The sequence below is a fragment of the Sarcophilus harrisii genome, chromosome 3 (assembly GCF_902635505.1).
Source record: "Sarcophilus harrisii chromosome 3, mSarHar1.11, whole genome shotgun sequence".
In the NCBI taxonomy this organism is placed as follows: Eukaryota; Metazoa; Chordata; class Mammalia; order Dasyuromorphia; family Dasyuridae; genus Sarcophilus; species Sarcophilus harrisii.
In genome coordinates, this window is record NC_045428.1 from 570843015 (window position 1) to 570858974 (window position 15960).

The 15960-nt window shown below is 36.4% G+C and overlaps 2 protein-coding genes across 3 annotated transcripts in view; one reads left to right on the plus strand and one right to left on the minus strand.

The window, feature by feature from the left end:
- Positions 1-4748: 4748 nt before the first annotated feature.
- On the minus strand, positions 4749-12479 carry LOC100914824 (arylacetamide deacetylase-like 4). The gene is given in 5 exon segments (XM_031962831.1): positions 4749-6133; positions 6136-6178; positions 6181-6562; positions 10667-10730; positions 12207-12479. Coding segments are annotated over 5 exon segments (1110 nt in total). The 5' UTR covers positions 12478-12479; the 3' UTR covers positions 4749-5783.
- Positions 6199-15960, plus strand: part of DHRS3 (dehydrogenase/reductase 3) — a 113533-nt gene continuing 103771 nt past the window's right edge. The window contains exons 1-2 of one of the 2 annotated variants that reach the window (XM_031962833.1): positions 6199-6277; positions 11290-11460. The gene's annotated coding sequence lies outside the window, so the exon portion shown is untranslated. The remainder of the gene's footprint in view (positions 6278-11289; positions 11461-15960) is intronic. The other variant, XM_031962834.1, reaches the window with a different exon arrangement.

Consider the following 15960-nt stretch of genomic DNA (forward strand, 5'->3'; position numbering starts at 1 on the left):
ATTTTCCCCGGTTTGTTTGCTTCCTTTTTAATCTTATTTGCATTAGTTTTGTTTGTACAAAGGCTTTTTAATTTGATATAATAAAAATTTTCTATTTGGTGATCAATAATGATCTCTAGTTCATCTTTGGTCACAAATTGCTTCCTCCTCCACAAGTCTGAGATGTAAACTATCCTATGTTCCTCTAATTTATTTATAATCTTGTTCTTTATGCCTAAATCATGGACCTATTTTGATCTTATCTTGGTGTACAGTGTTAAGTCTGGGTCCATGCCTAATTTCTGCCATACTAATTTCCAGTTTTCCCAGCAGTTTCTTGACAAAGAATCTTAACTTTACACTCTCCTCTTGCTCTTGACTGCCCACTTCTCTCAAATAGTCAATTTCTCCTCATCTGTTGACTCCTTCCTTTAGGTTACAATATTATAATACAATAATATTACTTGTTCACCTCCTATTGTCTTCCTTTGCTTCCATAACTAGATTCCTGGGAAAATTATATTAACTTTTTATTTTACTTTTTTTACTTTGTGCTTACTCTCTTATAATCTTGCTTCTAACCTCGTTATTTAAAAAATTATTTTCCCCATTGTTATTAGTTCTATTTCCCCCCCTAACAAATAGAATATATTTTCATCAAAAATGCCACTACAGTTTTAGCTATGTATCCATCACCTTATCAAGACAGACAAACACCACCAGTAATTTTTTGGATTAAAATAGGTATTATATATTTCCCTATAGCAATTACATTTTCATTACTATCTTGATTCTCATGTAAAACTGAGACAGACCATCTATTGAGATAATTGTGATTTCTGTTGGCTCTGTTATTGATGTTGTCAATTATGTCAAGTTTTCCTAATATTGAACTAACCCTGTATTCCTGATATAAATAAGTCCCCATCTGGTCACAGTGTATGATCTTTGTGATATATTGCTGTAATCTCTTTATTAATATTTTATTTAAAATGTTTGCATTTCTATTCATTAGGGAAAGTGTTCTATACTTTATCTATTTTAGCTCTTCCTGACTTAGGCATCAACACCATCTTTATGTCGTAAAAGGAATTTGATATGACTCCTTTTCTACCTATTTTTTCAAATAGTGTATATGGTGTTAGGAATAATTATTCTTCATATATAGAATAATATATATATTTTTTATTATTTTTTAATTGTGTTAAAAATGAACTTTGCTTTTTTGTCCTCTTTCTCTGAAAGTAGATAACATCATCTTAGGTCCAAGTCTTTCCATATTCTAAATCCACCAACTTATCATGTCCTATACCGTAGCAATATTCCAACCTATGCTATTTAGTTGTTTTGAATAGTCTAAAACAATATGGTTAATATATAATGTAGCTTCTCTACATTTCTTTTCTTTTCTACAGTTTTTCTTTTAACTGAATCTATTTTATTTTAACCTTATCTGAGGTCAATGATTATTATCCCTGCTTTTTTTCCTAATAAGTTCTAATTTAAATGATCATTATTATTTTGGTTATGTGTATTGCTTGTTTCCTAAACCTGCTGAATTTTCTACTTTATTTGTATCCTCTAGCCTAATTTGCTATTAATTTGCTTCCCCTCTTCCAAGGATCCCTCTCTTATCCTAACTCTTACCTTTTCCCTCCCTTTTTATCCCATTCTTCTTCATCTTTTTTTTAAGTAGCTTTTTATTTACAAGTAATATGTATGGGTAATTTTACAGCACTGACAATTGCCAAACCTTTTGTTCCAATTTTTCCCCTCCTTGCCCCCACCCCCTCCCCTAGATGGCAGGATGACCAGTAGATGTTGAATATATTAAAGTATAAATTACATACACAATAAGTATCATAAAACCATTATTTTGCGTAAAAAGAATCAGATTCTGGGTTATTGTACAATTAACTTGTGAAGGAAATCAAAAATGCAGGTGGGCAAAAATATGGGTTGAATTCAATGTAATGGTTTTTAGTCATCTCCCAGGTTCTTTTCCTTGTAGCTGGTTCAGTTCATTACTGCTCCATTGGAAATGATTTGGTTGATCTCGTTCCGGGATGGCCAAGGTCCATCTTGATCATCATACAATTGTTTTGGAAGTATATAATGATCTCCGGCCCTCTTTCGTTTCACTCAGCATCCAGTTCGTGTAAAAGTCTCCAGGCCTTTCTGAAATCCATCTTGTTGGTCATTTCTTACCAAACAATAATATTCCATAATATTCATATACCACAATTTCCTTCGGCCATTCTCTAAACCAGTGGGCATCCACTCAGTTTCCAGTTTCTCACCCTACAAAGAAAGGGCCACAAACATTCTTCTTTTAAAACAGGTCCCTTTCCCTTCTTTATGATCTCTTTGGGATATAAGCCCAGTAGTAACACTGCTGGATCAAAGGGTATGCATAGTTTGATAACTTTTTGAGCATAGTTCCAAATTGCTCTCCAGCCATTATTCTTAATCTATACACCTTATTCCATTCTCATTAATCTACTTACTCTTCTATATTCCACCTTATCCTATCCCCCCCCACTTATGTATTTTGTACCCTTCTAGATATATATATGTATTATTCCTTCTTTAACCCATTTCAGATGTGAGTAGGATTTCAAAACTATCAGTCCTCCTACTCCATCTAATTCCTGTGTTCATTTTTGTTTTTGCATGTCAGTTGTATGACATAATTAGTTTTTATCTTTCCCTACACAGTTTTACTTTTTACAGTCACATCATACTCAGCTCTACCCAGTCTTTCTTTTGAGCTACCCAAATACTAATGACAATTTTAGACATATGATTCACATTTCCATGGATAGAACATAAATAATTTGTTCTTGAGTCTCTTAAAATTAGTGGTTGATGTTAATTTTATATTTCTTATGTGTAAAATTTTCTATTAAATCCAGAATATCCATGTCCTAACATTATATTCAGAGTTTCATACCCATTTTTCATCTTCCTCTCAATTGCCTTCCTCTGGACTTTTCTTTCATGCCCTTAAGTGGATATGTTCCCTTTTTTTCCTTCTCTTCCTTTCCACCTTTATGGCCACTGAGAACAAAACACCTCCCAACTCCATGAATTTTCCCAAAAAATCCTCTTTTTCCTCATCTTCACCTTTGGCTTCTTCTGATTCCTTCAAAACTCATTTCCAATCCTCACTTGATCTAGAGGCAAACTTTCCTGGTCACTCAATGCACTCACCCTCCTCATTCCCATTTCCCACCCCAGTCTGCAGTGCCTTCCCCTTGAAATTATGCTCATTATTAATATTGCATGTAGTTTATATATACTTAATTAGTACATATTTTCAGTCTCATTAGAATCTAAACTCCTTGAACACAAGGACTATTTTTTTCCTTTATCGATATTCTCAGTGAAAAGCACAGTGCCTATACATAATGAACACTTAATAAATACTTGATTGATCTGTCTGAGTTATAGAGCTTTTCTCAAATGTGATAGCCTTTTTAAAGATTTCCACCTTTGCATGTTCCTCTGTCTTACTGGATATCTCAAATTGGATATCCTGTAGTCTTCTTAAATTTGACATGTCTAAAACCAAATTCATTATTTTTCCCCTGAAACTTTCCCTCTTCTAAGCATCTCTATTATTGTCAAGGACAACATCATTCTTCCAGTTATTCAGGTTTAAAATTTCATCTTCTCTTGGCATTCTCCATGTCCAATCTGTTGCCATGACCTACCAGTTTTACCTTTGTAACATTTCTCAAATAGGCTCCCTTCTTCCCCTTTGACACTGCCACCTCTCTAGTGCAGGACCTCATCATCTTGTTCCTGGTTTACTACAATGGCTACCTGCTATTGGTATGTCTGCCTGTCTCAAGTCTCTCCCCACTCCAGTTCATCCTCTACTCAGCTGCCAAATTGATCTCCCTAAAGCACAAGTTTGGCCATGTCATCCTCCTCCTCAATAAACCCCAGTAGTTCCCTATTGCCTGTCCCCTCCTGATAAGTTTCATGAACTTGATAGTTCTAAGTATGTACTCCTAAGATGTTGAGGGCAGCATCTACATTAGGATGCTGGAGTCCAGACAGTTGGATACAGATTCACAGCTCTACAAAAGCCAAAAACCACCACACTAAGGGGGAACCTCTTGCTCTTGTTCTTGCAAAATCTAGTCATAGGACTTTTCAGGAATCTAAGTTACTCTTTTGAAAATATATTCTTTTTCTAACTTCAAGTACATTTTCTGTGTATACCTTGGATCCCAGTGTAATATAGAGTAATTCCCTATATCTTCACATCTTTACACTCATTAATATACATGCATGTAGAATATATCCAATTTAATCTAGAAGATATAGAACTAATTATCTTGCCTCTCATTCTTGATAACTTCAAATGTCATTTTTCTTTACTTTAGAGGATTTAAAAATAATTCAGCACTTAACAAACCAAATAAAGTGAGGATTTCCAAATATGGAGCAGAGCAAAAGAGAATTATATCTAAAACTGCAAATTTATATTCAGTTATGTATATAATATATTAAACATGTAACTGCAAAGTCAGCCTCCTTATCTCGACTTCATTTCTTGTTTTCTTAACTCCTCCCTATGGATTTTTTAAAAAAAAATTTGCAAGGCAACCAAGGTTAACTGGATTTGAACTTAGGTCCTCTTGACTCCAGGATTGGTATTCTATCCACTGTGCCAAGCAGCTTTGCCCTCCCTCCTATTTTTTTTGATGTTTCAATGATTCTTTTTTCTCTCTGTTATTTATTTTTTGAGACAACCCTAACTCTGCCATCCATTCTTAACCTTACCCCCCATTGAAACAATAGCCTTGTAACAAAAATGCAGTTAAGCAAAACAAATTCCCCCACTGGCCATATCCACATATGTAAGTCTACATTTTAACCTCTCAAATAACAGGCTTTATCACTACTTCTCTGAAATTATGGCTGGTCATTGGATTGATCAAGGTACTTATCTTTCAAAAATTTTTTTTTCTTTACAATGTTATTGTATATTACAATGTTGTTATAGGAGAAATTGTTTTGATTCTACTCATTTGACCTTTATTGATTCATATACATTTTCCCAAGTTTCTTTAAAACTCTCCCTTTTGTCATTGCTTCCATCACAATAGTAATCCATTATATTTAGATACCATAGGTTCAGCAATTGTCTAATTGGTGGGAACTTCCTTTGACTCCAGTTCTTTGTATTTTAAAAAGATGAACCACGATAAATATTTCTGTACCTGTTGCCCCTTTTCCTCTTCCTTTGATCTCTTTTAGTCAGTATAAACCTATTTCTGAGTCGAAGAGAAATGCCACCTTTCCTTCCAAGTTGGTCACAGAAAGGCACGTGATATTGTCAAGTCTCAATCATAGGCCCTTTTGTCACTCTTATTCCCAGTCACTAGGAGCTCAGATAGTGAAGACAGGTGTTCCTGTCAGACGTGAGCTTTTTTCTGGAATCATTTGCACACTCCCAACTCATCTCCTAAGATGCATACTCCCAATATGAATGGTCCACATAACTAATATAGACTTAAAAAAGGTAACATAAGGCTTAACCTGCCTGGTCTTCCCACCACCATGTCTGTGATTAAGCACTACTTCAAACCATCTTCCTTTAACTATTTATCCATCAGAAACTGTTTTGTCATTCTTGAATCTATGGCAGGTTAATCCTCCCAAGCTCTTCTCCTCCGCCGCAGAACCTGCCCTATTTCATAAATCAGTAAAATGAAACTCAACAGGGCCCCTAGTTTTAAACAGAGTCCACACTAGCCATTCTTTCCTGAAAGTCCTGGGAGTGAGGTTCACAGTTCCTTTATAAAAAGAATAATAATATTCAGAATTTTTAAGGAGCAGGGGAAATAAAACACCTTTTGGCCAAAGGTGAAGAGCACTCCATGAAAACCATCTTCTATGTGATGCCAGCTCACAGGCACTCCCAGGTCCTCCAGCCTCTTCTTGTACAACAGGGCATCATCCCGTAGGATATCAAACTCACAGCTCACAAGCAGGGTTTCAGGGAGTTGGGCAATGATGTCATCGTCAGCAATTAGGGGTGAATTTGTTGGCTGTAACAACATTTTGCTTTCCAAGTAAGCATCTTCATTAAAAGAACCTGGTGACATGGGTTGGTAGCCTCTCTTTGAACCTCTTAAGGTATGTTGTTGACACCATTAATTATTTCCACATACTTCCTTCTTGCATCTCAGGAGGCACATGAGCATTTTGCATAAAAATGGATGTCCAAGACGGGTCCATATCAAAATAAAAGCACAAATAAAGACCAAGATCACTCAGGGTAAGTAATGGGATATTTTTGTTCTGTTGATGTGAAGGCAGCTGGAAATTAAATCCCTGGATATAGGGGTAGATCAGAATCTGCGCTCGTATCTTAGGAAGATCTGGTTGGGTCACAAGCATTTGGCAAATAGAAGTTGCACTTGACCCTCCAGCACTGTCTCCACAGAGGATGACCCGAGATGGATCCACCCCATAGGTGTCCAGAGTTCTCAGAAAGTGGATTGTAGCAGTTATGCAGTCATTCAATGGAGCGGGGTACTTGTGGTCAGGAACCATGCGATAACTAAAGAGGAGTTAAGAGATAAATGGGATTATACCTAGTCATAAAATCAGTTTCACTTATGTTCAAGGTTCTAGTTTAAAATGTTTTATCTAAGAAGTATAGATTGTCAGATCTAGAAAGGGCAATAGAGATGCCAACTTGATTTTACAAAGGAGAAAAATGAGGCCCAGAGAGAGTTAGTGACTCACTCTAAAATAAGAGTAAAATTTTTAACTTGAGATCCATGAACTTTTAATTTTTTTCTTTTAAGTCCTTTTTTATTATAATAGTATTTTATTTTTCCAAATACATACAAAGATAGGTTTCAACATCTACCTTTGCAAAATCTTGTTTTCCTATTTTTCACTCCTTCCTCTCTCCTTCCCTCCCCAACAGAATAAGCAGTCCAATTGAAGTTAAACATATACAATATTCTTCTAAACATATTTCCATATTTATCATGCTCTACAAAAAAAATCAACTCAAAAGGGAAAGAAAACCAAGCAAACCAACAACAATAACAACAAAAAGGTGAAAATACCATGTTGTGATCCACATTCAGTCCCTATACACTTCTCTCTAGATGTAGATGGCTCTCTCCATCACAGATCTATTGGAATTGACCTGAATCACCTCATTGTTGAGAAGAGGCATGTCCATCAGAGCTGATCATCACATAATCTTGCTCTTACTGCATACAATGTTTTCCTAGTTCTGCTCACTTTACTCAGCATCAGTTCATGGAAGTCTCTCCAAGCTTTTCAGAAATCATCTTGCTCATCATTTCTTATAGAATTCAACAATAATATTCTATAACATCCATATACCATAGTTTATTCAGCCATTCCCCAACTGATAGGCATCTACTCAGTCTCCAATTCCTTGCCACTACATAAAGGGCTGCCATAAACATTTTTGCACATGTGGGATCTTTTCCCACATTTAAAATCTCTTTGGGATGCAAACCCAGTAGAGACACTGCTGGATCAAAAGGTATGCACAGGAAAAAAAATTATGATAACTATTTTAATGTAATCGGTTTTCTTTGTAATCTTAAAAGAATGTTATTAATGTATCCAAAAACATTGTTCTGAGGACTCAATAAAATTCATCAAATTTACTAAAGGACCCATGACACAGTAAAAATGTTAAGAATCTCTGCACCAAGGTTATACAGCTAGGAAATAACTTCAAATCCAAATGTTCTTTCTAGTATACTATATAGAGTGCATCATTCTATTAACAAGAATTACTTTTATTTGATACATGGGAACAGACAAATAAAGAAGTATTGACTTAAAAATTATAACTTTGTAGAAGGTATTCATGGATAAAATATGGTTCTTGCAGGCTATGTCTTTTTTTGCCCCAGTAGAAACAAAATAGATAGTAGCATTGTATTTTAAGAAAATATATTTATGTGAGAAAACTTGGGAACCAGAGCTAAGATAAGCTAAGATAAGAAATAAGATAGAGAGCATGCTTAGGATGTTAGGATCATAACAGAGTTGGAAGTAACCTCAGAGGTCATTTAGGCCATTTCTTTATTTTTAAATAAGGAAACTGAGGCCTATGGAGTATCAGAGGGCCAGAACTCTGAAACAAGGATTCTTACAAGGCGTTAAGTCAGTGGAATTGATAAAGACAATGGTAGTTCAGTACATGTACTTAGTACTTACTACTGTTTAAAAATAAGAATGTTACAAACATAAGAAAGCATATGAATAAATAGAGCTTTCCTTAAAACAAGTAGTATCTCTTTAAAACTAAAAGCCAGAATTTTCTGAGGTGGGCATAAGTTAGAACCCTTTCCTATAAGATTGAGTGAAAGTAAGAATATCCCTTATCAGAACAACTGAAAAATGACTCATCAACAACAATATGATATTAGAAATGCTAGCTACAGCAAGAAAACAAGAAAAAGAAAAGAAAGGAATAAGCAGAATCAAAGAGGAAACAAAACTATCATTTTTTGAAGATGACATGCTAACTTAATTCATAGAACCTTAGACAGTCAACTAAAAAACTAATTGAAATAAAGAACAACTTTAATAAAATTATAGAATATAAAATAAACCCATGCAAACCATCTACATTTAGGTATATTGACAAAAAAATTCAGTAGGATGAGATAGAGACATTGCATTTAAAGTAACTGTGAAATGAATAAAATACTTGGGACTATCTTACCATAATTACAAAGCACTCCTTACTCAAATAAAGATAAGTCTAAATAACTGGAGAAATATTTATGGGAAGGCCAATGCGATATAATAAAAATGACAATATTATCTAACTTGATTTACTTTTATTAATTACCATACCAATCAAACTATCAAAAGACTACTTTAAAGCTAGAAAAGAATCATGATTCGTTTGGAGGAACAAAAGGACAAAGATATCAAGGTAATTAATGGGAGGAAAAAAACAAGAAGGAAGGAAGCCTAGCAGTACCAGATTTCAAACTATACTACAAAGCCATAATCATCAAAATAATTTGTTCCTGATTAAGAAATATAATCAGTGGAATCAATTAGTTACATAATATATGGAAATCAAAGCACACAATAAGCTAGTATCTGATAAATTCAAGGACCTTACTTATTGAGGCAAGAACTCACTGTTGAACAAAAACTATTGCGCCCCCCCCCCCAACTCAAGATGACAGAGTAAAAGTTCACACTTGTCAAACTTTCCCCTTCTATAAAACCGCCACAGAAAACACCAGACCAAGCTCTGTGTGGGAAAACCAATTTTTCATTAAAGCACACCATTTTTCTAGCCCAGAGCAATTTAAGAAGCAAAATGAGAAGTCTGCAGATTATGGAACAGGTTCTAGTCAGGAGCATGGCACAGCAGAAGTGGCACCTGTGGTGGATATAGGTCTAGAGAATAGCAACACTCAGATAAGGGGGACTGAATATCTTTGTCAGAATGAGATCCTGGGAGTCTTCTGTCATAGCACTTAGTGCACAATAAGGTGCCATTTGTAAATTCCATAGTGCAATTTTATTCCATTAAATTTTGAAAATTTTATGCAAGCAAAATACATCCAAGCTTAGAAGGAAAACAAGAAGCTGGGAGGAAAAATTTTACAGCAATTTATTTTTTGTGATAAAGGCCTCTTTTATGAAAGATTTAGAAACTAAGTCAAATTTTTAAAAATAAAGGCTATTCTCAATTGATAAATGGTCAAAAGATACAAACAGGTAGTTCTCAGAAGACATCAAATCTAACAGTAGTCACATAAAAATGGTCTAAATCATTAATAATGGAGAAAATACAAATTGAAGCAGTTCTGTCGTACTCTTTCACATCTATCAGATTAAGATGACAGAAAAAGAAAATGACAAATTCTGGAGAGGATGTGGGGAAAATAGTCACATTAATGCCTTTTGGAGTTGTGAACTAGTCCAAACCTTCTGGAGAATAATTTCGACAGTAGCAAGTATATTATAAAGATAAACAACTTGAAAAGATTGATCACACAATGACCAGACAAAAATACTAATGACTCATGAGAGTTTGGAGAGAAAGAGTTTTTAGATTAAAGAGTGATGATTAAAACATTTAAAAAAAAAAAAAGACTTCTTTGGCAGAGTGGAGGAAGGTGGTAAATAAAGCTAATGCAAAAGTTTGTTTTATTTGACTATACATATTCTAGGAAGATATAGTTGCTCTCTTTAGTCATCTGAAAGACTGTCATATGAAAAAGAGGTTCAGTTTTTCCTGCTTGATTCCAAAGAACAGAAGTCATAGCAATGGGTGGAAATTGGAAAGAGACAGATTTAGGCTTAAGATTAAGAAAAACTTCCTAACATCCCAAATCTTCAAGAAAAGCCATGCTTTGTCTCAGTAGTTGGTGGGTACATGATACATGCCTCCCTGGAAGACATGCTGTAGTCAGGCTTCATTTTTTGGATAAGGATTGATTTCAGTTGCAATGTAAATATTTTCCACTTCTAAAAGTCTATGATTTTATAATTTCAAGAAACAGGGATTCTCTATCCTGGATTAAAGATCTCCCTGCCTCTTTCTGCTTTCCAGAATACTTATCTAATAAGTTATTCCCTTCCATATGTGCTCTGACCCCTCCTACCTTACAGAGAAAAATCTGTTACTCACCCAACAGATAAAACCACGGAGTCACTTTCCCTGGACAAGTAGCAGCACAGGTGGTTGTAAAACTCTGGAAAATAAAGAGTTTTTAGTAGTAGCTGACTTACCTCTCCCAGCACTGCCCACCTGCCATGATTCTTCTCTTCTCTACCGCAGCTTTAAGAGCATGTGTGTTCTATCTGCTCATTATTTCATCATTTGCTCTCTTCCTATGGGGGGGACATCTGTGGGTCATTCTCTCTTTCTATGACTCTTTCCATGTTTCATGTTTCTTTACAATTATGTTACCTGAGATGTTCTTAATATGATCCTAAAATATCCAGTCAAACCTTATGTTCATTCCAAACTAATGGGTTATTTTTGTTGGTTTTTTAAAACTTAAATGATTGTTTGAAATGAAAATCCACCAATCCTTGTAACTGAATTCTACTTTTCCATGAGTTGATGAGTGGAAACTCATGTTTTTTGAGGCCTCAGAGGTGTTGGCTAGGGTATGCTTATTTTTCTTGGTAAAAATCCAGCCCAATATGTGGGCTGGATAATTGATTACTACAATGAATTGAGGAGGATGGGAAGAGGAAAGAAATTACTCATTAGTCCTACTCACCTTTTGCCCTTACTTTATTTAGAGTCGCTGGGCTAAGTGTCAAGGCAAAGACACTTTCCCACCCACCCCCTCTTGAAAATGATGACCTCTGAACTATCACCTACAAGAAATACTGATTTCAAACTACCGATGATGCCTAACTGCTGCTCCAGTGGCTGCTTTGGCAGAGATGATCTATCTATCTTGGTGAAAGGTAGGGCCATAAATGGGCCATAAATTTATGTGTTTGAATTGATTACTGGAAGCTTAAATAGGGATCCTATTTTGTAAAATGGGGGAGAAAAGTTACACTAGGACAGGGATTTTTAACCATTTAAGGATCCTGTGCACCCCTTTGCTAGTCTGTGGAAGTCTATGTACCCCCTTCTTAGAATCATATTTTTAAATGTATAAAATAAAATAGGATTATAAAGGAAACCTATTATATTGAAATACTATTGTCAAAATATTTTTTAAAACAAGTTTTAACTATCCCAGATTGAGAACTTCATATGATATGATCCCTAAGGTTTCTTTCAACATTAAATGCTATAAATACTTGTATTTTAGATCATGTGACTTAATTGCCTTCTGCCCCATGGGGGATTGTCCTCATTTGCAAGAAATACATGGGAGGAATGAATGAACAAGATCATAATAATTGTCTACATATACTGAGTCAGGAAGTAATGGCAGAGATCATCCTCATTATCCCCACAAACCTTTGTCTTTTCTTTGAAAAGGGCTTAAAATTGAGTTTTAACACCCAACATGTCAAGTCTGAAATCTTAGGGAAGAGGGAGTGTGTAATCCTTGATTTTGAAAACCATTGAATACCCAATCCCTGTGAAAAGTAACAATTTTAAACATGCATGTTCGCTATTTGACCTGCATAAGGAGAACAAAGTCTTGGGAAAAGGTTCTGTTTCTTTACTAAGCAGAAGTGAAATCCTTTCTTACTCAAGCTCCCAAATATGCAAGCGCCTCCATGGAAAAAGATGATCCCGCAACGGGGTTTTGCAGATGGTGCCTTTGGCTTATATAGCCTCACCGGTACCTTCCCAAAGTGCAGTGTAGTTACCACGAGATGAGGGTCCTTTTTGTCCAGAAAACAGTCATGCAAAAAGCGTAAAAATTTTGGCATTGAGCAGATATACAGTTTCTCTAAAATGTTACCCTGTTGGACAGAAAAAAGAAATGATAATAGCAAATATTTATTTGTTAAGCACATACTATATGCTAAATACTTTAGAACTCAACTCATTTGATCTTCACAAGCACCCTGGGAAATAAATGCTATTGTTAACTCATTTGACAGATAAGGAAACTGAGGCAAACCTTGCAGGGTCACACTGTAAGGATGCCAGTAACACTGAATTGTTGAATATGAAGAAAGGGGAGGAGGAGGAGGAGAGAGAGAAAAGTTTAAGAAAAAGGTAAAAAGGAGGCCAGTTATGGAAGCTTTATAAACTAAAGAGAGGATTTTGTATTTGATTCTGGAGATTATAGTGAGTTGTTGAACCTGATAGAATGAAAGGGGGGGGGGGTGATATCAACTTGAGAAAGTGGAAAGATCTGAGGTAGAGAGTTCGGTTCAGCTGTTATCCTTAGTTCTCAAAGAGGATCCAAATGATATTAGAGTTGAGTTAGTGTGTCCAGCTGTGGTCAAATAGGACCAATATGAACTCAGAAGGCTAGACCACTGCTCAAGGGGAGACCACCCAGTGGCAGACTATTCAGTAGTTCAATAGAATATTTCACCAGGGTGGTGACAGTGTCAGAGGAAGAGGGAGACATACAAGAGATGTTAGGAAGATAGAAATGACAGGATTTGGAACTAACATGGGAAGAGAGAATAAAGAATCAGAGATGACATAGGTTAAGAAATTAGGAAGAGGGGAAGATGAGTCAGTTTATTCATGCTTGATTTCACAGGACCAGTGACACTGTGGGGTGATACCTTGATGTGCATCTTGATTTAAGTGAGACACAGTTGCTCAAAGCTGAGGCTCTCTTCTAGACATCAAAGTCTAGTGGCAAGATGAAAGTGAAATCTACAGGGTGTGGCTCAGGATACAGTGATCAACCTTAGCATCCTCGATGTCTGGCTAGGCTTTAACTCACCAATGGGTTTGAGGCTTGTTGGTTGCCCTCAGCCTGGTTTAGTCTGTCTGTCAGAGGTCCTGCCAGACTGTGAAGGCTGCCCATGTTATAGCTTCTTAGAGCCACTGGTAAGAGTTGGATGAAAGGTGGACACACAAAGTGCTTAGCTGCCTTGATGCATGGAGTGAGTGTTCAGGGAACACAAGCAGATCTGATGGAAGGGCTTGCCAAAAATAAGCATTTACTAACTGCCTACTATGTGCTATGTACTACACAAAGTACTGAGAATATACAGTCCCTGCCCTCCAGGAACTTAGATTTAGTAGATAAGGCATTTAAACAATGTACAAACAAGCTTTATACAGGATAAATAGAAAATAATCTACAGAAGAAAAGCACTAGAATTAAGAGGGACTGGGGAAGGCTTCCTGGGTAGAGGGGAATTTTAGCTGCAACTTGAAGGAAGCCAGGCAAGCTAGAAAGAAGGAAGAGATGAGGGGCAAGAACATTCCAGGTATATAGGACAGCCATAAGAAATGCCCAGAGCTGAGAGATTGTGAGGGAAGTACATAAGAACACTGCTTCAAAAGCCAGTGAGGTTCAAAGGACTAAAAATCCTTTGCTTCTGTTCCAAGTTCTGCAAGTGCTGGGTGGCTTGAGGGAGTGAGAAACTTTCCTAGACAAGCCAGTGTGCCCAGAAGGGAGAAGGGTCACAGCCCGTGAAAGAGAAGCAACAGCTCTGGCAGCCTGAGTAGGGACCAGGGCCAAGCATCCTCTAGGATTCCTGAAGCCAGAGCTGGACCAGTAGAGAATGGGAACAGAGAATGGCACTGATCAGATGCAAACCAAGACTGCTCATGTCAGAAGCAATAGGAGGTTGAATATTCAAAAACATTCAGGGCCCATCAAACCTCTGTTTCCCTTACTCCTTACCAAGAGTTAGCCTAGGGAAGTTGCTACCGGTTCCCTATGGCTTTCAGGCCATACCCTTCCCACTGCAGGAAGCAGGAGGAAGAAGAAAGGAAGAAAGGAAAGAAACCAAGTATACCTCCTTCTGGCAGCCTGCAGAGGGAGATCTGTAACTTGAAATGATTGGATCCCTCAATCTTATTTGCGGGGCAGAGGTACTTAAAGGTGCTAATTCAACCATGATATTTTAAGCTTTTTTATTTTCAAAATATATGCATAGATAGTTTTCAACATTCACTCTTGCAAAAATCTTGTGTTCCAAATTTTTTCTCCCTCCTTTCCTCCCATCCCCTCCTCAGATAGCAAGTAATCCAATATAAGTTAAACATGTACAAATCTTTATATACTTCCACAATTATCATGCTGCACAAGAAAAATCAGGTCAAAAAGGAGCAAAAAGTGAGAAAGAAAACAAAATGCAAACAGACAATAACAAAAAGAGTGAAAATATTATGTTGTGATCCACATTCAGTCCCCACAGTGCTCTCTCTGGATGCAGATGGTTCTCTCCATCACAAGATCATTGGAACTCAACCATGATTTCTTTTAGTAATAGTAATAATAGTAATAGTAATAGTAACTATTATTAAAATAGCTAATAATTAACTATTAATCAACATTAATATTAAATTATTAAATAGCTAGCTATTATTAGCAGTTATGTAGCACTTTGAGATTCTCAAAATGCTTTATATTATCTTCTATTTTGCTTTCTATCCAAACACATAGAATGTGAGGTTTGAAAGAGAGAAAAGAGAGTCACCCTTCTGAGAAACAAGTGTTATTTTCCTCAATAAGTCAAGATGTAGCTCAGAGACAGTGAAAGAACAAAGAGAGAATGTGTTTTTGCTTTTCTGAAATCAGTTCTCTTAGATTCTGTGAATCCAAGAGCTATCTATTTAGCCTTGGTCTCTCTCCTGAGCTCTACTCCCACACTTGGGGCACCTCAAACCAGATATCCATTGTCTATCACATATTCACTGTGTCCAGAACTGAACCCATTCTCTCCTCCAACAAATCCTCACCTCTTCCACAATTCCGTATTGTTGCCAAGAGACTCCCCAGCTCACAGTCACCCTGGTTTGCAAGAGTAACACCATCTTCAGTTCCTCTTTCTCACTCATCTTGTATATCCAATCAGTTGTCATTTCTATCTTTAAGACATTTCTTGTATTCATCCCTTCCCCTCTCCCCTACACTCCCACAGCCCTGCCCACCTCTTGTCTGGACTATTGAATGAATAATGCACTTATTGATTTCTAGATGGTGGTGTGAATAGACCACCTAGCCTGAAGTCAGGAAGACTTGATTTCAAACTTGACCTCAGACATTTATAAGCTATGTGTATGAAAAAGTATGTTAAGTTAACTCAGTTAATACTTAACTGAGTTTAAGTTGTTGCCCCTGGGATGGGGGGGAATATTATTTTATTTTTTTAATTTGAACCTAGTGTGAGAAAAACTAGATAAAGGATTTACATGTGATAAAAAGCCATTTTTGCCTGAAGATACTCCTTGCTACAGAAGTGAGGGAAGCTTTCTGCTGCTGCAGTTAGCTTCAAGAAACGCTCAAGTCCAAGATCATTCAGTGCCCACATAGAGAGGCCCCTACAATGTGGGTGGTTGCTGTCCACTGGGTGGTG